The sequence below is a fragment of the Oncorhynchus mykiss genome, chromosome 26 (assembly GCF_013265735.2).
Source record: "Oncorhynchus mykiss isolate Arlee chromosome 26, USDA_OmykA_1.1, whole genome shotgun sequence".
In the NCBI taxonomy this organism is placed as follows: domain Eukaryota; kingdom Metazoa; phylum Chordata; class Actinopteri; order Salmoniformes; family Salmonidae; genus Oncorhynchus; species Oncorhynchus mykiss.
Window position 1 is genome coordinate 37,064,255 of NC_048590.1, and position 24,849 is coordinate 37,089,103.

General features: G+C 43.7%; 1 protein-coding gene across 3 annotated transcripts in view; it reads left to right on the forward strand.

Annotated features, from left to right (window-relative positions):
• LOC110506743 (alpha-ketoglutarate-dependent dioxygenase FTO) overlaps nt 1-24,849 on the forward strand; it is a 221,901-nt gene that overhangs the window by 42,680 nt on the left and 154,372 nt on the right. For all 3 annotated transcript variants that reach the window (XR_005039891.1, XM_036964462.1, XM_036964463.1), the window contains exon 8: nt 22,414-22,538. Coding sequence is in view for 2 of the 3 variants with exons in the window: in XM_036964462.1 (XP_036820357.1) it covers nt 22,414-22,538 (125 nt within the window). In the remaining variant the exon portion in view is untranslated. The remainder of the gene's footprint in view (nt 1-22,413; nt 22,539-24,849) is intronic.

Sequence of the window (24,849 nt, forward strand, 5' to 3'; positions counted from 1 at the left end):
AGGGAGGGTGGGTGGGTGGGTGGGTGCACGAGTGCTCCATGCATAGATAAAGGAATTGAAGTGCTTATCAGATATGAGAACAGGTATGAAGAAGGTCCAGGGTTCCACCTCTCTCAGAAGACGAGGGGTACAGGCTGCGCCCCGTGGTTAAAGGACAGGGGTGTAAAGGCTCTGTTCCCCTGTGATCCAGACTAGGAATGGAGCGAGGGGCGGTGGAACACTGTTATGGTTTGGATGGGCCCGGTCTGCAGCCCAGCCCCCCTAGGACCTACTATCATGGATCTCATACAATCCTGACATTTACTTAAACCAGCAACAATGAATAGCTTCCACCTGGCTAACAAAAGGAGAGAGACAGTCTGGCTTTATGCAAAATATTTTAAATACTGGTGTGGCATTTATTATCTTTCATTTTTTATATCCTTCTTTTTGCTGTGCGGGAGAAGCAACAAAAAATTGCATATTTCCTTTTTTGGTGTGTGTGTGTGTGATGATGCTAATGTATGCACTCTGTTTGACTTTAATTGATATACCAGCTCTGCCTGCACACTACAGCTTCTCCCCTAATTTGTCACTTTCCCTGACTTCTGTGGCTGCTCATATCATAACTTAAAATGCTGCTGGCATGCAAAGAGATTTCAGGGTATTCTCTCTCTCTCTCTCTCTGTTCCTCTCCCTCTCTCCCTCCCCTTCTCCCTCTCCTTCTCTCTATTCCTCATTTGACAGTTGAACGATCCTTGTAGATGAAAATCTTTCAGCGTGTATCAAGAAAATGTATCTACTTTCACAATAAATATAATCCACACACTTGAATATATTTGTATACTTCAAGATCTACAAAACAGGAAGGGGTACCCGGGCCATGTCTTCTAGCGTCTCCCTGTAACCATTTTGTCAGTCTCTCTCTTCCTCTGGGTTTGGTCACACTCTCGTCATGCAGCCGTGGAGGAACGTGATGTGTAGGGACGCGGCCTGTGACCGTTTCATCATTTCTCTTCTCCTTTCCCTCGCTCCCTCCGTCTTTAATGTTAGTCCTCAGTAACAATCTGGGGCGGGCTGCTGAGGGGGAGCGACTCAGGGGGAGCACAGAGCAATCACTCGCAGGCTGGCCAGGTCGCCATCGATAGCTGATTAGGTTATTGACCTAGCAAGGGGGAGGAGGGGATGGAGCTTCAAGGAGAGAACGGCAGAGAGACAGAAAGAGAGAGAGGGGTCAATGTAAATGTTATTGCAGTGTGAGCTCATTTGATCAAAGCTCTGGAAAGGTTAAGCGAATCCAATCTGGTTTTGTATGGCAGAGTGCAGACAGACACCGGCGGGAGAGGAGAAACCTCAGGACGGAGAATGGATTATCGTATTGGTGCTGGGCTGAACTAGTGCAGGAGGGCCTCCCTCCCTCCTATAGACAGACAGTTTACTCTGCCTCTAATGCGTTTAGACAGCAATTGGCCTTAATAACCTTTATTGACTTTAGCGGGTCAGAGCCAAGAATCTAATTATCAAAGTGTATCAATTTCATTGGGAGTTTAGAGTTGCACTGTTCATATAATTATTTTAAGGTCGTCAGGGCCAATTAATCCCTATCCACTTATTTGATGGGTTTGTAAAACATTATAGATGTTATGGTTCTGTAGTGTGCAGTTTCAGCGTTAATCATTTTGGGGGAATGTTTTTTTTTGGGGGTTGTGCTAGTGGTTGTTTTTCTGTGCCCGATAGGTAAGAAAGAGCAGGACATTTAGAGGCTTGAGGCTTAGCTACAGTAGAATCATACTACTCTGTTTCACTCTCTAGTTTATTGAGGCTAAGCTACAGTAGAATCATACTACTCTGTTTCACTCTCTAGTTTATTGAGGCTAAGCTACAGTAGAATCATACTACTCTGTTTCACTCTCTAGTTTATTGAGGCTAAGCTACAGTAGAATCATACTACTCTGTTTCACTCTCTAGTTTATTGAGGCTAAGCTACAGTAGAATCATACTACTCTGTTTCACTCTCTAGTTTATTGAGGCTAAGCTACAGTAGAATCATACTACTCTGTTTCACTCTCTAGTTTATTGAGGCTAAGCTACAGTAGAATCATACTACTCTGTTTCACTCTCTAGTTTATTGAGGCTAAGCTACAGTAGAATCATACTACTCTGTTTCACTCTCTAGTTTATTGAGGCTAAGCTACAGTAGAATCATACTACTCTGTTTCACTCTCTAGTTTATTGAGGCTAAGCTACAGTAGAATCATACTACTCTGTTTCACTCTCTAGTTTATTGAGGCTAAGCTACAGTAGAATCATACTACTCTGTTTCACTCTCTAGTTTATTGAGCCTTAGCTACAGTAGAATCATACTACTCTGTTTCACTCTCTAGCTTGACATTCTAGGGCAACATTTTCTAACAGTTTCATATACAGGCCACACACATGCAAGCCAGATTAAGTGTGAACTAAACAGTAAATTGTTCAAAGAGCATTTTTATTACTTATACTTATACTTATATATTTGTATTATAAAACCATTCATTATCTTCTGGTAAATCTTAGCAGTTTTTCAGTTTAGCGTTTTAGTAGAATGCACTGTAGCTGTCTGCTATCGATATTGAGTATGTTTGTAATGTTAAGGGTGTCTGTGATTATTTGTACTTGTTTGTGATTTTGTGTGTGTATGTAACAGTATATGAAATGTGGAGTAGTTTATGCTTCTCTGTGTGTGTGTGTGTGTGTGTGTGTGTGTGTGTGTGCGCACCAGGCTACCTGGATAGTAGTGTGTGTCGTCCTTATCACAGAACACAGAATGGTGTATAATCCTGGTGTTCATTCCAGCTCGGCCTTGTTTACCTCCAGCTCTATATTAACACACCTGCTGCAACCTATTTACAACCCTCCACACTGAAAAGAAATTACTCCAAGATTATTGTTATTATTCATTTAAAAAGGAAATATATGGCTGATAATACATTTGACATTACGGAGCAGGCTTGTGTTGAGGGGAAATATAAAATGAGAAGAAAAGTAAGAGAGAGAGGGGTAGAAAATGGAGCATAAATCGCAGGCAAAAGGTATTTGCGATTCTTTTTGAAGTACTTATTCAACAGGGTAAGCTCCATTTTCGGCAGAGCCTGATAGTGTTCTGGGTAAATACTTAAACCCCTTTAGAGAATTTCATGCAGCACAGATACGGAGTGGGGCTGCAGAGGCAAGGCAGCAGTGTTTATGTTACCTGCAGCCACTGCAGCCCGCAGGCTTTGTACCTGAAGACATAGGTACTGACTGGAATCTCAGTAGGGGATTGGCTGTGTGACAGAATCTACAGTAAAACCACTGGGTGGGTAAGTGGGTTTTTTAAACAATACCTAACAATGATTGACCACATCTTGCTATCATTATTAGTCATAGATGTAATAGTGTACTGTATGTGATTTTTCTCTCTGATAATTTAACAGTAAACATAATACAAGTCATTATCTTCTGGAGAAAAGTGAGGTGTTTTGGTTCACCACACCAAAACACCGGCCTTTACTGTATATGGAACGTATGGGGCAGTCTGAGACATCATTACCCTACTTTTCATCTTAGATGAACTCCTAATATGGACACATCAAATAAGGAAGTGCTATTGTTTTGCTTCTTATTCCATAATGAAGAAAAAGCTCAGCAAACCCTCAAACCCTCAAGCTCATTTTCTTGCTTATTATATTCTCATCACAAACCATGTATAATTACCTATAGAATATCTCTCTCTTTGTTTTTGCGTTCATAAAAAACAAAGATATTTGTTATTGACACCAGTTTGGGTAATTCATTTTGTTTGTCTGATGGATTGTGATGTTGACAGTGTTTCTACTGTATTGGCAGACTTTGAAGTCACTTGTCTATTTTTCTTAGAAAACAAATGAGCACTTTACCGGGACTGATCTGTCTTCTCCTCTTAGCAGCTCCTCCAATCCCCTTCCTCCGTTATTTATTTATTTAGCAGGTTGTTTTTCCTCCTAGCCGGGCCCTGATCAGCAAGATAAGTCTTCAGAGGGGGGCGATAACATCCATTAAAGTGGTAAAGAGGAATTACAGGGCAGAGCAGATTAATCACTGCTCAGCTTAATCACATTCACTGTGGCTGTGGACGGGAGGACGGGCGGGCTAGCTGCAGGGCCTCTCCCTGCCTGCTTCTGTCACAGAAACCCAGAGGGAGAGAGGGGAAAGGATATATAGAGTGAGAAAGAACGAGATTGAAGGGAGAGAGAGGAGAGAAAGAAAGAGTGAGAAAGAGAGACAGAGATAGAGAAAGACAGACAGTGAGAGAGTTAAACAGAAACAGAGATGAAAGAAAGATGTCTCCATACTCTCATACCAAAGCACACCCTATTTCTGCTGACAATAGACATTAACGTTAACCAACACTTGACATGCAATTATTGCATCACTTTGATCCAGGTGTAATTATTTATTCTCCAACTGATCTGATGCTCGTCTCTGTGTGGGATCGAGTCAATTAACACAGACACAGAGGGGCGGTTCTGTTTTTCTTTTGTGGGAATGAAAAGCAAACTGAGGAAGTACTGTTTCACTGTAGGCTCTGGCTCTAGACAGTGTAGCAGCAGACAGGAACTTTCAGTCCCACCTTTTCCCCCAGACACAGAAGGGTGCTTGTTTTGTTTTCTGCGAGTAAAAAACATATTGTAAAATGGATTAATGTTTTCCTGTAGCAAACGTGTATGTTCATCCCCAGAGATAGATTCCACTGTGATTCTTCCAGGCTCTTCCCCTTGATATTTCATTGTATTATCTGTGAATAAGCACCTTATTGTTGGTGGGTACACTCTTTCTGTGTCGCAGGCACAGTAGAGGCAAGACACAGTAGTAGCAGACAGGTAGCAAAGTTAACGGAAGTACCCCACCTACCAATTCCCCCAGTCTCACCCCTCTGCACATGTTGTGCAATTCCCCATTTTAATTCTCCAAAGTCATCAGTGCAGCTATCGTGTTCAGGCTCTTAAGTGCGTTAAGCTGCGTTGCGAACAAAGAGCAGGAGAACGGGGGAATCCTGACGGGAAGAGGAGTGTAAAATTGTCTGATTCGCTTGAAGAATCGCAAAGAAAGAGAGGAATTATGGAGAAGATGCAGCAGATTATTTGGGACGTTTCAGGTGTGTGTGTGTGTGTGTGTGTGTGGGGGGGGGATGGAGACACGCGGGGGAGAGTAGAGGAAGAGATAATGGGAGGATTTAAACGGCAGTCAGAGAGAAAGGGAGACAGAGGAGGTAGAGATAGTGGATGGATGGATGAATGGATGTGGGGAGAGAGAGGGAGATGGATGATGTTTCTCTTTCAAGAGGTCCTGTATGAGGTGGACAAGCCAACTGAGATAAAACATCAAGTGTGATTGTGGGTCAACATATACAGTACCTCCACACTTTACTCTTAAGATTATTATTTTGCTATAAAAAACACAATGATACAGTACAGTATCCCCCAAAAATGTCTTAAACTAACTCCAACTCCTTTTTTGGGTCATACCATCTTGCTAAAGCTCACAGGGGCAATCAGATCTCTGCAGGTAGTCGGGGGGGGGGGGGTGTCTCTCCCCTCCACCCCTCCAGATAGCTCACGCTAGTGGGCGGTGTTAAGTGGGTGAGATGTAGGACAGTGTAATTAACGCTAGTCCTTTAAAGGGGCCCGCCTCCCTCCGTGGGGAGCGCCAGATATAGCTCTCATTAATTCCTATTTATGTGTAATGAGAGGGTCATGTACGGTGTAATAAATGTCTGTTTTATTTGGGTAAGAGCTGCCTGGAGGGCTGCATCCTCTCTCTGCTGGCTAACTGCCTTATAAACACTGTTTACCCACTCAGCTCCCATCAGCCTGCCGGGCTCCCTGGGTGGGGAGCAGAAGCACACACAATGAAATGAGCAGGGGTGTGTGTGTAGTGGGATAAATTCACAAGTCTAAAAACAGATAGTATCTTGTCCATTTTCTAACTCATATTACTCATGATTGTAAATGGTGGTTGTCTTGTTCTAGGCCACCCAGTACAGGAGACGGGGTCATACGGGTCAGTTAGCCTCATGTCTGTCAGAGCCTGGGGACCTTATAGAGGAGCTGTCTGTATTAGCCCTGACAGTACTCTACTACAGCCTTTACAATGGGACTGCACCCCTAGGGAACTCATACTAGTCCACTATGTATTCCTCTCTCTCTAACAGACTTAGCAGACCTGCCAGCTTCACTCCCAGGATAAAGACATGAGTGGGATCTGACAGGTCTTTCACACAGTAATGTAGCCTTACCTCAGGCATTTCTGTTCATACAGTCACATACCTCTCTAGCCAGAGCAGTGATGGACCTAAGGCCTTTCTGTTCATACAGTCACATACCTCTCTAGCCAGAGCAGTGATGGACCTCAGGCTTTTCTGTTCATACAGTCACATACAGTGGCTTGTGAATGTATTCACCCCCTCTTGGCATTTTTCCTATTTTGTTGCCCTACAACCGGGAATTAAAATAGATTTTTGGGTGGTTTGTATCATTTGATTTACACAACATGCCTACAACTTTGAAGATGCCAAATATTTTTATTGTGATGCAAACAAGAAACAAAAAAATAGAACTTAAGCGTGCTTTATTATTCCCCCCCCCCCCCCCCCCCCCCAGAGTCAATACGTTGTAGGGACACCTTTCTCAGCAATTACAGCTGCAAGCCTCTAGGGATATGTCTCTATAAGCTTGGCACATCTAGCCTCTGGGATTTATGCCCAAACTACAAATTCTAGCTCATTTTTCAAAAAACAAGCCTGAAACGCTTTCTGAAGATTGTTGACATCTTGTGGAAGCCATAGGAACTGCAATCTGGGAGGATGTCCTTTGAATTTCCCACAGACAAGCATTTTCAAAGGTTGGTGACCTCAAAATAAAAAATCAGTTCTGTTATACCCACAGACATTATTTGAACAGTTTTAGAAACTTCAGAGTGTTTTATCCAGTTCTACCAATTATATGCATATCCTAGCTTCTGGGCCTGAGTAACAGGCAGTTTACTTTGGGCACGTCAGTCATCCGAACTTCCTAATACTGCCCCCTAGCCCTAAGAAGTTATTAATGCCCTCCTTGCCTGGTCTGGGAGTTTTGGCAGGTTTGTTGTGGTGTCATATTCTTTAAAACATTTTCTAATGGATTTAATGGTGCTACGTGGGATGTTCAAAGTTTTGGATATTTTTTTTTTTTTTTTTTAACCCTGATCTGTACTTCTCCGCAACTTTGTCCCTGACCTGTTTGGAGAGCTCCTTGGTCTTCATGGTGCCAATTGCTTGGTGGTGGCCCTTGATTAGTGGTGTTGCAGACTCTGGGGCCTTTCAGAACAGGTGTGTATATATACTGAGATCATGTGACACTTAGATTGCACACAGGTGAACTTTATTTTACCTGTCTGGCACCAGTGGGACGGTAGCGTCCCACCTCAACAACAGCGAGTGAAATTGCAGGGTGCCAAATTCAAAACAACAGAAATCCCATAATTAAATTTCCTCAAACATACAAGTATTATACACCATTTTAAAGTTAAACTTCTTGTAAATCCAACCACAGTGTCCGATTTCAAAAAGCCTTTATGGCGAACGCACACTACGCGATTTATGTTAGGTCAGCACCTAGTCACAAGAAACCCTATAGCCATTTTCCAGCCAAGGAGAGGGCTCACAAAAGTCAGAAATAGCGATTAAATTAATCACTAACCTTTGATGATCTTCATCAGATGGCACTCACAGGACTTCATGTTACACATTAAATGTGTTTAAAGTTAATCTTTGTCCTAAAACCTCAGTTGAAATTGGCGCGTTATGTACAGTAATTATTGTCTCACACAAACATCCGTTGAAATTTCAGAAAGCCACGTCAAATTACAGAAATACTCATTATAAACATGGATGAAAGATACAGTGCCTTGCGAAAGTATTTGGCCCCCTTGAACTTTGCGATCTTTTGCCACATTTCAGGCTTCAAACATAAAGATATAAAACTGTATTTTTTTGTGAAGAATCAACAACAAGTGGGACACAATCATGAAGTGGAACGACATTTATTGGATATTTCAAACTTTTTTAACAAATCAAAAACTGAAAAATTGGGCGTGCAAAATTATTCAGCCCCCTTAAGTTAATACTTTGTAGCGCCACCTTTTGCTGCGATTACAGCTGTAATTCGCTTGTATGTCTCTATCAGTTTTGCACATCGAGAGACTCAGTGAGGTTGGATGGAGAGCATTTGTGAACAGCAGTTTTCAGTTCTTTCCACAGATTCTCGATTGGATTCAGGTCTGGACTTTGACTTGGCCATTCTAACACCTGGATATGTTTATTGTTGAACCATTCCATTGTAGATTTTGCTTTATGTTTTGGATCATTGTCTTGTTGGAAGACAAATCTCCGTCCCAGTCTCAGGTCTTTTGCAGACTCCATCAGGTTTTCTTCCAGAATGGTCCTGTATTTGGCTCCATCCATCTTCCCATCAATTGTAACCATCTTCCCTGTCCCTGCTGAAGAAAAGCAGGCCCAAACCATGATGCTGCCACCACCATGTTTGACAGTGGGGATGGTGTGTTCAGCTGTGTTGCTTTTACGCCAAACATAACGTTTTGCATTGTTGCCAAAAAGTTCAATTTTGGTTTCATTTGACCAGAGCACCTTCTTTCACATGTTTGGTGTGTCTCCCAGGTGGCTTGTGGCAAACTTTAAACGACACTTTTTATGGATATCTTTCAGAAATGGCTTTCTTCTTGCCACTCTTCCATAAAGGCCAGATTTGTGCAATATACGACTGATTGTTGTCCTATGGACAGAGTCTCCCACCTCAGCTGTAGATCTCTGCAGTTCATCCAGAGTGATCATGGGCCTCTTGGCTGCATCTCTGATCAGTCTTCTCCTTGTATGAGCTGAAAGTTTAGAGGGACGGCCAGGTCTTGGTAGATTTGCAGTGGTCTGATACTCCTTGCATTTCAATATTATCGCTTGCACAGTGCTCCTTGGGATGTTTAAAGCTTGGGAAATCTTTTTGTATCCAAATCCGGCTTTAAACTTCTTCACAACAGTATCTCGGACCTGCCTGGTGTGTTCCTTGTTCTTCATGATGCTCTCTGCGCTTTTAACGGACCTCTGAGACTATCACAGTGCAGGTGCATTTATACGGAGACTTGATTACACACAGGTGGATTGTATTTATCATCATTAGTCATTTAGGTCAACATTGGATCATTCAGAGATCCTCACTGAACTTCTGGAGAGAGTTTGCTGCACTGAAAGTAAAGGGGCTGAATCATTTTGCACGCCCAATTTTTCAGTTTTTGATTTGTTAAAAAAGTTAAAAATATCCAATAAATGTCGTTCCACTTCATGATTGTGTCCCACTTGTTGTTGATTCTTCACAAAAAAATACAGTTTTATATCTTTGTTTGAAGCCTGAAATGTGGCAAAAGGTCGCAAAGTTCAAGGGGGCCGAATACTTTCGCAAGGCACTGTACAAGTTTAATACATAGGATTAAATATAATTGTCTTGTTAATCCAGCCGCTGTGTCAGATTTCAAAAAGGCTTTACGGCAAAAGCACACCATGCAATTATGTTAGGTCAGCGCCAAGCCACAGAAAACCATACAGCCATTTTCCATCCAAATTGAGGTGTCACAAAAGTCTTTTGTCTTTTGTCAATTTTGTTGGTGCGTTTAGTTCAGTAATCCAAAGGCACAATGCGCGCTCTCAACATCCAGACGAAAAGTTTAAAAAAGTACAATAAAAGTTTGTAGAAACATGTCAAACGATGTTTAAAATCAATCCTCAGGTTGTTTTTGTCATAAATAATCAATAATATTTCAACCGGACAAAAGCTTCGTCAATAGAAAAGGAGAAACAAGAAAGGCGCGCTCCCGATCACGCGCTTGGCCCATGTCTGAACATTTCCACTGTCCACTCATTGAAAGTGCTGTATCTCCCTCATTTGTCAGAGTAAAAGCCTGAAACAATACCTAAAGACTGGCCACGTGTTGAGGAAGCCGTAGAGATCGCGAACTGGGTCCTAAGTCTTTGTATGGTGGATAGGCTTTCAATGGAAAAACAGCCTTTCAAAATAATAGTACTTCCTGGATGGATTTTCCTCAGGTTTTCGCCTGCCATATCAGTTCTATTATACTCACAGACATTATTTTAACAGTTTTGGAAACTTTAAAGTGTTTTATCCAATACTACCAATGATATGCATATCCTAGCTTCTGGGCCTGAGTAACAGGCAGTTTACTTTGGGCACGTCAGTCATCCAAACTCTCTAATACTGCCCCCTAGCCCTAAGAAGTTTTAATGCCCTCGCCTGGTCCGGGAGTTTTTGCAGGTTTGGCAGGTTTGTTGTGGTGTCATATTCTTTCAATTTTTAATGGTGTGTTTTCTATCCAAATCTACTAATTATATGCATATCCTAGCTTCTGGGCCTGAGTAGCAGGCAGTTTAATTTGGGCATGCTTTTCATCCAAAATGTAGGGGCGTCATAGCAAAGGGGGTGAATACATATGCATGTACCACTTTTCCTTTTTAAATTTCTTACATTTTTTTGAAACAAGTTATTTTTTTCATTTCACTCCACCAATTTGGACTATTTCGTGTATGTCCATTACATGAAATCCCCCCCCAAAACAATTTAAATTACAGTTTGTAATGCAACAAAATAGTAAAAATGCCAAGGGGGATGAATACTTTTGCAAGGCACTGTACCTCTCTAGCCAGAGCAGTGATGGACCTCAGTCCTTTCTGTTCATACAGTCACATACCTCTCTAGCCAGAGCAGTGATGGACCTCAGGCCTTTCTGTTCATACAGTCACATACCTCTCTAGCCAGAGCTGGGGTTGACCTGATGGGTCTGAGGCCTGTGTTCTTTCAATGGAATAGTTAAAGCACAGCATTTTCAAACCTACTCGAATGTTAACTCTAGTCAATCAGAGCTTACCTCCTATAAATGGCCCAGTTCTGTCCCTATAGACATGCTAAACCACCTTCTCCTGTTTTAGCGATGCTGCAGGAGATTGAAGGAAATCCCCATTATTGGTTTAGATTTTTTTAGGAAATGAGGTGTGGAGCATTGGAGTGTGTGTAACATTGTAACTTTCTGGGAGAGATCCTGGCTTTCCCCCAGTCAGCAAAAATATTTTATTGGCAAGAGAGAGGTGCTGATCCGAATCCGCTATCTACAATCTGTGATCAACTTTTAGGTGGAGGGAGGGAGCAGTCTAGTAGCATGCTCATGTGAGCAAGTGCCATGTGTCCTCCATCTCTGTCAAGCTCCATATTTTCTGTCCTAAGTTAGTCCTTATACCCCAGATACTTTCTTATGGGGGACAGTGATTCATGTTGTCTAGGTCAGGAAGTCTGGGGTAGTAGTCTGTGTAGAATGTGTATATCCTTACCAGTCCCCTGATGTGGAGGCAAATCTGTGTGTGTGTGGTAGCCATCTGCAGAGCTCATTTAGATGGGGGTATGTGGTTTAACCATTAAATTCAACTGGATCCGCTCTCATGATGACCTGTGCGACGGTTAGAGCCGTGCGAGTAGGGTTTTTGTGTGATGTTTGTGGGGCTGAATTGGACTGTTGGATTGCGACCCTCAAACAGATTTGCTTTTTCTTTGCCAACAAAAGAAACGACCACAAAAGCCAATTGGGTTCTGCCTCATTTGGCCCTGTGCAAAGCATATGTCCGTCTGTCCTCCCTGCATTCTGCCCTTAAAGATGGACTGTAGCTGTGCCGTACATAGACACCCTGCCCTTGCTAATGCATGACAATGCCTTCAAACACACTCACTTGTTGAGGCCACTCCTTCTATGGTGTCTCTTTACAACCCCACACCCCCCCTTGTCTGCTCAAATGTGCTTCTCTGATGTTTCAGACACATTTTTCTAATGTTTTACACTTCATATAATTCGGTGTGAATAGGGAAGCCCAGTTTGGGGGTGACATAATTGATGGCACCCATGACCCTTGGGGGGTCAATCTGGAGGAAAGGGCAGCCTTTCAATCACCAAGGAGATCACAAGTACTCACACACACACACACACACACACACACACACACACACACACACACACACCCCAACTCATCTCTCGGGGCCTGAATAGACATAAGACCTCCTCCCACCTCTTCTCTGTGAGAGGCCTAGTGTTTTTCCAGCCCCCCACCCTTCAGTCTGTTCACTCCAATGCCTGCTCAGCTTTAGTGATGTCAACAGTCAGGGGCCTTCAAAGTGGAAAGGAGCCTGCACAGTGATGAGACCAAGTCAATACATGACACTAATTCACCCCAACCATCCCTGTCAGTCCCCATGCAGAAGCTTTAGCTATCTTCCCACCAGTCCTCGTTGAAATTTGGCAAATCAAATTTCAGCCAGGTCTCTATATGGGGCAACTGTAATGTCATGATATGCAGGAATAGGTAAGAGCAGCACTTTTATTTCTGGAAGTTGTGTGATGTCACAGGAAAGTGAAAGTGGCTCGGGCTTATTTCCTGGGCTAATATAATGTTTCCAGCCGTGTGACTGTTACCCCCAGAGCAACGTAACCTGGGAAGCCAGAGAGAGAGAGAGAGAGAGAGACATATATATATATATATATATATATATACACACAGTTCCCTGGTTGTCCATATCACCCAGCAGAAGCTATCAATTACCTGAAGGAAGGTGCCTGATGCCTTTTTCCACCGACCAGTTGTGGAAGTCATATTGGTTTCATGTATTAGCAGTATGCCAAACCCCACTCCCTGGGCCTATGAAATAAGATGTCGGGGCAGGAGCAACTGGAGCAGCCACTAAGTGTCAGAAGATTTGGAAGAATAGGCCTGAAATCTACCCTGAGCTAGAGTGATAGTGTCAGACCAAAAGGGGAGATGGAGTGATTGAGAGTTGGAGCTGGATGAAGAGAGGCTGGAAGAGAGACAGAGTGAGAGAGAGCAGGGTTAAGACTGGCTGGTTCAGATATCTGTGTGGATGTTTGAGGTTGGCCGTCTTGGTCAGCGTGACATGAGCTCCTCCATGTAGCTGGTTGTGTAAGAGAGGCCCCAGCAGTCGTAAACAGAAGGATGGATTACTGGGCCCGGGCTAGGCCTCCATTATGGGCAGCCTGTAGTTGGCACAGAGAGTCTGACGAGGAGGCCTGTACATTGCTGGGACTGGTAAATGTGGCTGTGCCAGGGAGTTGGGGGAAAACTGGAAGAGGTAGAGGTGTAACTGCCAGTCAGACAGACAGAGGTGTGCAGAGCAGTAAGGTATATGCTGTCTCTATCTCTAACCACTGATACAGGGTCAGATATGTCTTTACTCCGCAATGGATAAGGATAGAATTGAGGGTAGGTTAATCTGATCTTAGATATGTGGGTAACTTTTAACTACAGTGTGGGGAGAAGAGTGTGAGTCATAGCCTGGTCCAAAAGAGGAAGAAGAGCCAGATATATTCCAACATTCCTGCAACTGCTGATCTGAAGTCAGGCAATAAGACTTTACATGGGGTGTTAACAATTTGAAAGATACTCTAGGGTCAGTCTGAATGCACTGCAGTATTTATGGTATGTGAACCACTCTGGAGCATATTTTCCTATCACTTCCTACTTCCTCTCTAGTAATATACTTTCTGTAAGTTACACTGTGACCAAACCAGTCACCTTTGGACTGGTAGTGAAGCATAGCACCATAATAACACAGCCTCGTCTACCCTCACTTTTATTTGGTTCCCAGTCGTTTTATATGGAAACACAAATGGTGGTATATGAGATCAGAGGTTAGATAGTTGTTTGTTAGTTGTGCGTGTCACCAGGTGACATGGAGAGGATCTGTGTCTGCACCACGTACTCTCACTACTGGTGTCCCCCAGGGCTCGGTTCTCTCCATACACCAAGTCACTCGGCTCCGTCATATCCTCACATGGTCTCGCCTATCATTGCTGACACCCAGGTGTCGACACTCATCTCTGGCAGATATCTGAACTTGGATGACGGCCCACCACCTCAAGCTCAACCTCAACAAGACAGAGCTGCTCTTCCTCCCGGGGAAGGCCTGCCCGCTCAAAGACCTCTCCATCACAGTTGACAACTCCACAGTGTCGCCCTCCCAGAATGGAAAGAATCTTGGAGTTACCCTAGACAACACCCTGTCGTTCTCTGCAAACATCAAAGCAGTGGCTCGCTCCTGCAGGTTCATGCTCTACAACATCCGTAGAGTACAACCTTTCCTCACACAGGTCCTAATCCAGGGTCTTGTCCTGTACCGTCTGGACTACTGCAACTCGCTGTTGGCTGGGCTCCCTTCTTGTACCATCAAACCCCTGGTTTTCAACCTTCCCAAGTTCTCTCATGTCACCACGCTCCTTCGCACACTCCACTGGCTTCCAGTTGAAGCTCACTTCCACTACAAGACCATGGTGCTTACCTACAGAGCAGCAAGAGGAACTGCCCATCCCTACCTTCAGGCTATGCTCAAACCCTACACCCCAACCCGAGCACTCCGTTCTGCCACCTCAGGTCTCTTGGCCCTCCCACTCAGCCCAGTCCAATCTCTCCTCTGTCCTGGCACCAATGGTGGAACCCCCCCCTCCCCCCCTCTGGATAAGCCTCTGCTAAAATACTATAATGTGAAATGTGTCCGTGAGAAGCCGCGGGCTGCCTTGGGGTTTGGTCTTTAGAAGTTGTTCTCAGTCTATGTTTGTATTCGTTTACCTAAGCTAGGAAATCTGGAGGCCTTTCTTTAGATTAAATGCACAATGCTGGAGCTGGTGGACAAGAGTATAGAGCTGGATCTGGTGTGGCAGCTATAGGTTCCCCTCTGCCCTTTCTCTCTCCCTTGGTCCCAACCCCGGGTCATGGGGACATCTCTGGTCAGCATCAGGAAGCTGAGGACGGGTGCTGTCATCTGGATGTAGACAGAGGGGGAGAAGAGGGCCACCCAGTGCTAACAGATGAGGCTGAGGTGATAAAGGTGTGGGCTGTGGGTGTAGGGTAGGCTGGGTTGGGTAGGTGGGGCTTTGGGTGTAGGGTGGGCTGGGTAGGTATGGGTGTAGGGCAGGCTGGGCTGGGTAGGTGTGGGCTGTGGGTGTAGGGCAAGCTGGGTAGGTGTGGGCTGTGGGTGTAAGGCAGGCTGTGCTGGGTTGGTGTGAGTGTAGGGCAGGCTGGGCTGGGTAGGTGTTGGCTGTGGGTGCTGGGCTGGGTAGGTGGGGCTGTGGGTGTAAGGCAGGCTGGGCTAGGTAGGTGTGAGTGTAGGGCAGGCTGGGCTGGGTAGGTGTGGGCTGTGGGTGTAGGGCAGGCTGGGCTGGGTAGGTGTGGTTTGTGGGTGTAGGGCAGGCTGGGTAGGTGTGGTTTGTGGGTATAGGGCAGGCTGGACTGGGTAGGTGTGGTTTGTGGGTGTAGGGCAGGCTGGGCTTGGTAGATGTGGGCTGTGGGTGTAGGGAAGACAGTGCTGGGTAGGTGTGGGTGTAGCGCAGGCTGGGCTGGGTAGGTGTGGGTCTGGGTAGGTGTGGGTCTAGGGGGTGGTAAGGAACTGCCCAGTGCAGTAAACAAGCAGTAGAGTCTCTAAAGGTCCTGGGGATCAGCCTGGGGCTAAACCTGAAGGCGTCACTCATCACCGGTCTGTCAGACCCTCCTGAACACAGCACAACAAACACACATAGAGACACACACACACACACACACACACACACACACACACACACACACACACACACACACACACACACACACACACAGGAGCCTGTTGCCATTGTGTTTACTAAGAATTAAGAGGAGAGGTGAGCATGAGTTCAGGCCTGCCATCAGTGTGAGGATCCTGTTGTGGGTCTTCTACTGCTTCTTTGGTGGCTTCTGTCATCAACCATGCTGGGGCAGAGGGGGGACAGAGGGGCAATTCCCCTCTCCTCTGAACCCCTGACCCCTCACACCTCCAGGGTGAAGAGACACACATACAGAGTCAGCATTTAGTGGGTTTAAAGCAGGTTAAAAAGGTTTCAGTTCAGTTATGGTTCAGTTTTACTCAGCAGTGCTGAATCACACAGCAGACAAACACGATTTAGGAGTACTGTAAAGGAAAGCAATCCATAGAGATGGTGAGAACTCATTTCAGAGACGTTGATACACACGGAATGCACTTTCTCATAGTTTCTCAAGCTGTCAACCATATGAAGAATAGTGTTTGATGCAAGGTGATGGCTACAGTACAGTTTCCATAGGGACCTGACCTATAGCCAGCCACCATTCTCTCCTCTGGTCAGCTGATTTATCTGACGTCTCATTCTCCTCAGGTGCAATCGGTCACATGTCCTCGGCTCGCCGCCCGTGTCATCAAATGTTTTGACACCTGTCCCATCGGTGTAGGGGGAAGTGAGGGTGATTTGAACGTCTCTGAATCCTGCTCCGCTCCCTTCTCAAGAACCCACAATCAAACCTGTCCTCACACGAATGAAGACAGACAGGTGGATTGTCAGAAACTGATTAAAAAGGCTGGGAAAAGAGTCTCCCTTGCATTGTGGGTTTTGAAAGAGAGGAGGGGGAGAATGGAGAGGAGATAGAAAGAGGTAGCTGTGTAATAGGAGGAAATGAAAGTGTGTGACTGGTGGATGTGACAGGAAGAAACTGCTCTTAACAAGCAGTCAGAGTCAGTCAGAGTAACAGATCCATCACACCTCCCTCTGAGGGGAGAGACGGAGGGAGAGAAACAGAGGGAGAGAGAGATGGAGAAAGAGATGGAGGGGAGAGAGAGAGCAAGGGTGGGGGAGAGAGCGAGAGACGACGGGAGAGAGAGATGGAGATGGAGGGAGAGAGAAAAAGACAGGAGGAGAGAGAAAGACTGAAGGGAAAGAGGGATTTGAGCGGCACTGACAGAACTGCATTTAATTTGGGCTGCCAGATCCCTTTTCATTTGACTTCCTCTGAAGCAGCTTAGAGAAGAGGAGGAGAGGAGAAGACAGCAGAGGAGGAGAGAAAACAGAGGAGAGGAACAGAGAGGAGAGGTTACCAGTATGTTCCAGATTAACGTTGATGCACCACGTCACACTCTAAGCCGCCCTGTAATTCATGTTCAACAGGGGATACTCACACATTACACACCAGTGGTATATGTGATTAATTGACTCACTCTGTAATATTTGGAGTAATTTGCCATCCTCTGATGTGAAACTGACAACCAGAATAAAAAACGTTTGAGACCAAAAATATTATTTACTCATGTCACTACACATGTGAGGTCTGCAAAACAAAAACCTGATGAAAAGGCGTTTAAATATAATGTATGTACAGGAAATGAGTATTCAAATAGTCTGTGACAACTGTGTTCAATTTGGAGTTTGTGACATCAACTGGGTCTATTACAGCATTTTAGACTCTATTCCCTGCATTTTAGACTCTATTCCCTGCATTATAGACTCTATTCCCTGCATTATAGGTGCTATTCCCTGCATTATAGACTCTATTCCCTGCATTATAGACTCTATTCCCTGCATTATAGGTGCTATTCCCTGCATTATAGACACTATTCCCTGCATTATAGACTCTATTCCCTGCATTATAGACTCTATTCCCTGCATTATAGGTGCTATTCCCTGCATTATAGACTCCATTCCCTGCATTATAGGTGCTATTCCCTGCATTATAGACTATATTCCCTGCATTATAGACTCTATTCCCTGCATTATAGACTCTATTCCCTGCATTATAGACTCTATTCCCTGCATTATAGGTGCTATTCCCTGCATTATAGACTCCATTCCCTGCATTATAGGTGCTATTCCCTGCATTATAGACTATATTCCCTGCATTATAGACACTATTCCCTGCATTATAGACGCTATTCCCTGCATTATAGACTATATTCCCTGCATTATAGATGCTATTCCCTGCATTATAGACTATATTCCCTGCATTATAGACTCTATTCCCTTCATTGTAGACTCTATTCCCTGCATTGTAGACGCTATTCCTTGCATTATAGACGCTATTCCCTGCATTATAGACGCTATTCCCTGCATTATAGACGCTATTCCTTGCATTATAGATGCTATTCCCTGCATTATAGACTATTCCCTGCATTATAGATGCTATTCCCTGCATTATAGACTCTATTCCCTGCATTATAGGCGCTATTCCTTGCATTATAGACGCTATTCCCTGCATTATAGACGCTATTCCCTGCATTATAGACGCTATTCCCTGCATTATAGACGCTATTCCTTGCATTATAGATGCTATTCCCTGCATTATAGACTATTCCCTGCATTATAGATGCTATTCCCTTCATTATAGACTCTATTCCCTGCATTATAGACTCTATTCCCTGCATTATAGACTATATTCCCTGCATTATAGACTCTATTCCCTGCATTATAGACTCTATTCCCTGCATTATAGACGCTATTCCCTGCATTATAGACGCTATTCCCTGCATTATTCCCTGCATTATAGACGCTATTCCCTGCATTATAGACACTATTCCCTGCATTATAGACGCTATTCCCTGCATTATAGACGCTATTCCTTGCATTATAGATGCTATTCCCTGCATTATAGACTCTATTCCCTGCATTATAGACTCTATTCCCTGCATTATAGACGCTATTCCCTGCATTGTAGACGCTATTCCCTGCATTATAGACTCTATTCCCTGCATTATAGACGCTATTCCCTGCATTATTCCCTGCATTATAGGTGCTATTCCCTGCATTATAGACTCTATTCCCTGCATTATAGATGCTATTCCCTGCATTATAGACTCTATTCCCTGCATTATAGACGCTATTCCCTGCATTATAGACTCTATTCCCTGCATTATAGACTCTATTCCCTGCATTATAGACGCTATTCCCTGCATTATAGGTGCTATTCCCTGCATTATATACTCTATTCCCTGCATTATAGATGCTATTCCCTGCATTATAGACTCTATTCCCTGCATTATAGACTCTATTCCCTGCATTATAGACGCTATTCCCTGCATTATAGACGCTATTCCCTGCATTATAGACACTATTCCCTGCATTATAGACACTATTCCCTGCATTATTCCCTGCATTATAGACGCTATTTCCTGCATTATAGACTATATTCCCTGCATTACAGACTCTATTCCCTGCATTACAGACTCTATTCCCTGCATTATAGACGCTATTTCCTGCATTATAGACGCTATTCCCTGCATTATAGGTGCTATTCCCTGCATTATAGACTATATTCCCTGCATTACAGACTCTATTCCCTGCATTATAGGTGCTATTCCCTGCATTATAGACTATATTCCCTGCATTACAGACTCTATTCCCTGCATTATAGGTGCTATTCCCTGCATTATAGACTCTATTCCCTGCATTATAGACTCTATTCCCTGCATTATAGGTGCTATTCCCTGCATTATAGACTCTATTCCCTGCATTATAGACACTATTCCCTGCATTATTCCCTGCATTATAGACGCTATTTCCTGCATTATAGACTATATTCCCTGCATTACAGACTCTATTCCCTGCATTATAGGTGCTATTCCCTGCATTATAGACTCTATTCCCTGCATTATAGGTGCTATTCCCTGCATTATAGACTCTATTCCCTGCATTATAGACTCTATTCCCTGCATTATAGACGCTATTCCCTGCATTATAGACTCTATTCCCTGCATTATAGGCGCTATTCCCTGCATTATAGACTATATTCCCTGCATTATAGACTCTATTCCCTGCATTATAGGTGCTATTCCCTGCATTATAGGTGCTATTCCCTGCATTATAGACGCTATTCCCTGCATTATAGACGCTATTTCCTGCATTATAGACGCTATCCCCTGCATTATAGACACTATTCCGTGCATTATAGACGCTATTCCCTGCATTATAGACGCTATTCCCTGCATTATAGACGCTATTCCCTGCATTATAGATGCTATTCCTTGCATTATAGATGCTATTCCCTGCATTATAGACGCTATTCCCTGCATTATAGATGCTATTCCCTGCATTATAGACGCTATTCCCTGCATTATAGACGCTATTCCCTGCATTATAGACACTATTCCCTGCATTATTCCCTGCATTATCGACGCTATTTCCTGCATTATAGACGCTATTCCCTGCATTATTCCCTGCATTATAGACACTATTCCCTGCATTATAGACGCTATTCCCTGCATTATAGACGCTACTCCCCGCATTATAGACACTATTCCCTGCATTATAGACTCTATTCCCTTCATTGTAGACTATATTCCCCGCATTATAGACGCTATTCCCTGCATTATAGACACTATTCCCTGCATTATAGACTCTATTCCCTTCATTATAGACGCTATTCCCTGCATTATAGACGCTACTCCCCGCATTATAGACACTATTCCCTGCATTATAGACTCTATTCCCTTCATTGTAGACTATATTCCCCGCATTATAGATGCTATTCCCTGCATTATAGACGCTATTCCCTGCATTATAGACGCTATTCCCTGCATTATAGACGCTATTTCCTGCATTATAGACGCTATTCCCTGCATTATTCCCTGCATTATAGACGCTATTCCCTGCATTATTCCCTGCATTATAGACGCTATTCCCTGCATTATAGACTCTATTCCCTGCATTATAGACACTATTCCCTGCATTATAGACGCTATTCCCTGCATTATAGACTCTATTCCCTGCATTATAGACACTATTCCCTGCATTATAGACTATATTCCCTGCATTATAGACACTATTCCCTGCATTATAGACTCTATTCCCTGCATTATAGACACTATTCCCTGCATTATTACCTGCATTATAGACGCTTTTTCCTGCATTATAGACGCTATTCCCTGCATTATAGACTCTATTCCCTGCATTATTCCCTGCATTATAGACACTAGTCCCTGCATTATAGACGCTATTCCCTGCATTATTCCCTGCTTATAGACACTATTCCCTGCATTATAGACGCCATTCCCTGCATTATAGACATTATTCCCTGCATTATAGACGCTATTCCCTGCATTATTCCCGGCATTATTCCCGGCATTATAGACGCTATTTCCTGCACTATAGACGCTATTCCCTGCATTATAGACGCTATTCCCTGCATTATAGACGCTATTCCCTGCATTATAGACGCTATTTCCTGCATTATAGACGCTATTCCCTGCATTATAGACGCTATTCCCTGCATTATAGACGCTATTCCCTGCATTATAGACGCTATTCCCTGCATTATAGACACTATTCCCTGCATTATAGACGCTATTCCCTGCATTATATAGACGCTATTCCCTGCATTATAGACACTATTCCCTGCATTATTCCCTGCATTATAGACGCTATTCCCTGCATTATAGACGCTATTCCCTGCATTATAGACGCTATTCCCTGCATTATAGACGCTATTCCCTGCATTATAGACGCTATTCCCTGCATTATAGACGCTATTCCCTGCATTATAGACGCTATTCCCTGCATTATTCCCTGCATTATAGACACTATTCCCTGCATTATTCCCTGCATTATAGACGCTATTCCCTGCATTATAGACGCTATTCCCTGCATTATTCCCTGCATTATAGATGCTATTCCCTGCATTATAGACGCTATTCCCTGCATTATTCCCTGCATTATAGACACTATTCCCTGCATTATATAGACGCTATTCCCTGCATTATAGACGCTATTCCCTGCATTATTCCCTGCATTATAGACGCTATTCCCTGCATTATAGACGCTATTCCCTGCATTATTCCCTGCATTATAGATGCTATTCCCTGCATTATAGACGCTATTCCCTGCATTATTCCCTGCATTATAGATGCTATTCCCTGCATTATATAGACGCTATTCCCTGCATTATAGACACTATTCCCTGCATTATAGACGCTATTCCCTGCATTATAGACGCTATTCCCTGCATTATTCCCTGCATTATAGATGCTATTCCCTGCATTATATAGACGCTATTCCCTGCATTATAGACACTATTCCCTGCATTATAGACGCTATTCCCTGCATTATAGACGCTATTCCCTGCATTATTCCCTGCATTATAGATGCTATTCCCTGCATTATATAGACGCTATTCCCTGCATTATAGACACTATTCCCTGCATTATAGACGCTATTCCCTGCTTTATAGACGCTATTCCCTTTAGAGACGTTTTCGTGAGAACAACCGGTTTCCGAACGTTGTCTCGCCGACGCAAGAGGCGGCTGGCTATTGGTGTATCCAGGACAAATAGACACGTCAAATGACACGTCCAAGAAGTCTGTACCTCGAACAGGCGAGTCAGGAAGTGTTCAGAACAGCTCCGCCTGCGCCAAATTGGGCCTGATAAGTCTGAGATATGGTTTTCTTTGGATTCATAGACAGAATCGAGATATGGAACCATGTCATTTTAATACATAATTTCCTGTTTACTTCCTATCTTTCAGACGCAACTCTTACTGGCAGCGGTAGAGGAAGAGGGACAACCGGAGGAGGGCAGGAGAGAGATGGCAGAGACCCTGCTAACTGCCCTGACAGACAGACAGCAGCACAGACAGACCTGGAGAGACAGGTAAGCAAATAACCACCAACAGCAGTAAACAACAACAACAGTAAACAGAAACTCACACACAACAATGTTGAAATGTGAAAACAAGCACACGTGTCTGGATGGCACATGTTCAAGAATCACACCCTGTTACACTTTCAATTGTGTGAAACAAAACCTTAAAGGAATCAGTATTGTTGAAATTTGAGTAGGAACGTAGGTGATGTGAAGTGAGTTCCTCAGATAGTCTGCAGATCTGACGTGGGTGTTGGAGGTTGTTTGTAGTGAGGGGTCCTTGGACCTAGCAGCTATCAGGGTGACGTGTGTCTTGGATTGGATAGCTCAGTAACTTCCTTCCCCTAGATGAGGCCCAGTCCAGGATAAGAACAGAGACAGAGCCCATTCATTCAGATAAAGCAAGGCCTCACACTCACAACCATGTTGTTTTAGCTGTCCCATCTCTCCCTCCACTCTGGTAGTTGTTCTCTCTGTCCACCCCCCCTCCCCCCCCCACACACACACACACACACAATACATATTATACACACATGTTATTACATATACACCCATAACACCCTCCCACACAAAACATAATATGTTTGTTTTAGCTGCACACACTTAGCCACACTCACAGGCATGCATACTCAGGAATGCACACACACATCTGTGCTCTCGCACACACACACAAAAACGCATATTTTGCCAAGTGGGTTTAATAATGACGGAAAACCAATGGTCCAAACCTCATGTCTCTATCAGAACCTTGTAGGAGGGCCAGAATTAGTGTGACTAAATCAATGATCCAAACCTCATGTCTCTATCAGAACCTTGTAGGAGGGCCAGAATTAGTTTGACTAAATCAATGATCCAAACCTCATGTCTCTATCAGAACCTTGTAGGAGGGCCAGAATTAGTGTGACTAAATCAATGGTCCAAACCTCATCTCTCTATCAGAACCTTGTAGGAGGGCCAGAATTAGTGTGACTAAATCAATGGTCCAAACCTCATCTCTCTATCAGAACCTTGTAGGACAGCCAGAATTAGTGTGACTAAATCAATGATCCAAACCTCATGTCTCTATCAGAACCTTGTAGGACAGCCAGAATTAGTGTGACTCAATCAATGATCCAAACCTCATCTCTCTATCAGAACCTTGTAGGACAGCCAGAATTAGTGTGACTCAATCAATGGTCCAAACCTCATCTCTCTATCAGAACCTTGTAGGACAGCCAGAATTAGTGTGACTAAATCAATGGTCCAAACCTCATCTCTCTATCAGAACCTTGTAGGACAGCCAGAATTAGTGTGACTAAATCAATGATCCAAACCTCATCTCTCTGTCAGAACCTTGTAGGACAGCCAGAATTAGTGTGACTCAATCAATGATCCAAACCTCATGTCTCTATCAGAACCTTGTAGGATGGCCAGAATTAGTGTGACTCAATCAATGATCCAAACCTCATGTCTCTGTCAGAACCTTGTAGGATGGCCAGAATTAGTGTGACTCAATCAATGGTCCAAACCTCATCTCTCTATCAGAACCTTGTAGGATGGCCAGAATTAGTGTGACTCAATCAATGATCCAAACCTCATCTCTCTATCAGAACCTTGTAGGAGGGCCAGAATTAGTGTGACTAAATCAATGATCCAAACCTCATGTCTCTATCAGAACCTTGTAGGAGGGCCAGAATTAGTGTGACTAAATCAATGATCCAAACCTCATGTCTCTATCAGAACCTTGTAGGAGGGCCAGAATTAGTTTGACTAAATCAATGATCCAAACCTCATGTCTCTATCAGAACCTTGTAGGAGGGCCAGAATTAGTGTGACTAAATCAATGGTCCAAACCTCATCTCTCTATCAGAACCTTGTAGGAGGGCCAGAATTAGTGTGACTAAATCAATGGTCCAAACCTCATCTCTCTATCAGAACCTTGTAGGACAGCCAGAATTAGTGTGACTAAATCAATGATCCAAACCTCATGTCTCTATCAGAACCTTGTAGGACAGCCAGAATTAGTGTGACTCAATCAATGATCCAAACCTCATCTCTCTATCAGAACCTTGTAGGACAGCCAGAATTAGTGTGACTCAATCAATGGTCCAAACCTCATCTCTCTATCAGAACCTTGTAGGACAGCCAGAATTAGTGTGACTAAATCAATGGTCCAAACCTCATCTCTCTATCAGAACCTTGTAGGACAGCCAGAATTAGTGTGACTAAATCAATGATCCAAACCTCATCTCTCTGTCAGAACCTTGTAGGACAGCCAGAATTAGTGTGACTCAATCAATGATCCAAACCTCATGTCTCTATCAGAACCTTGTAGGATGGC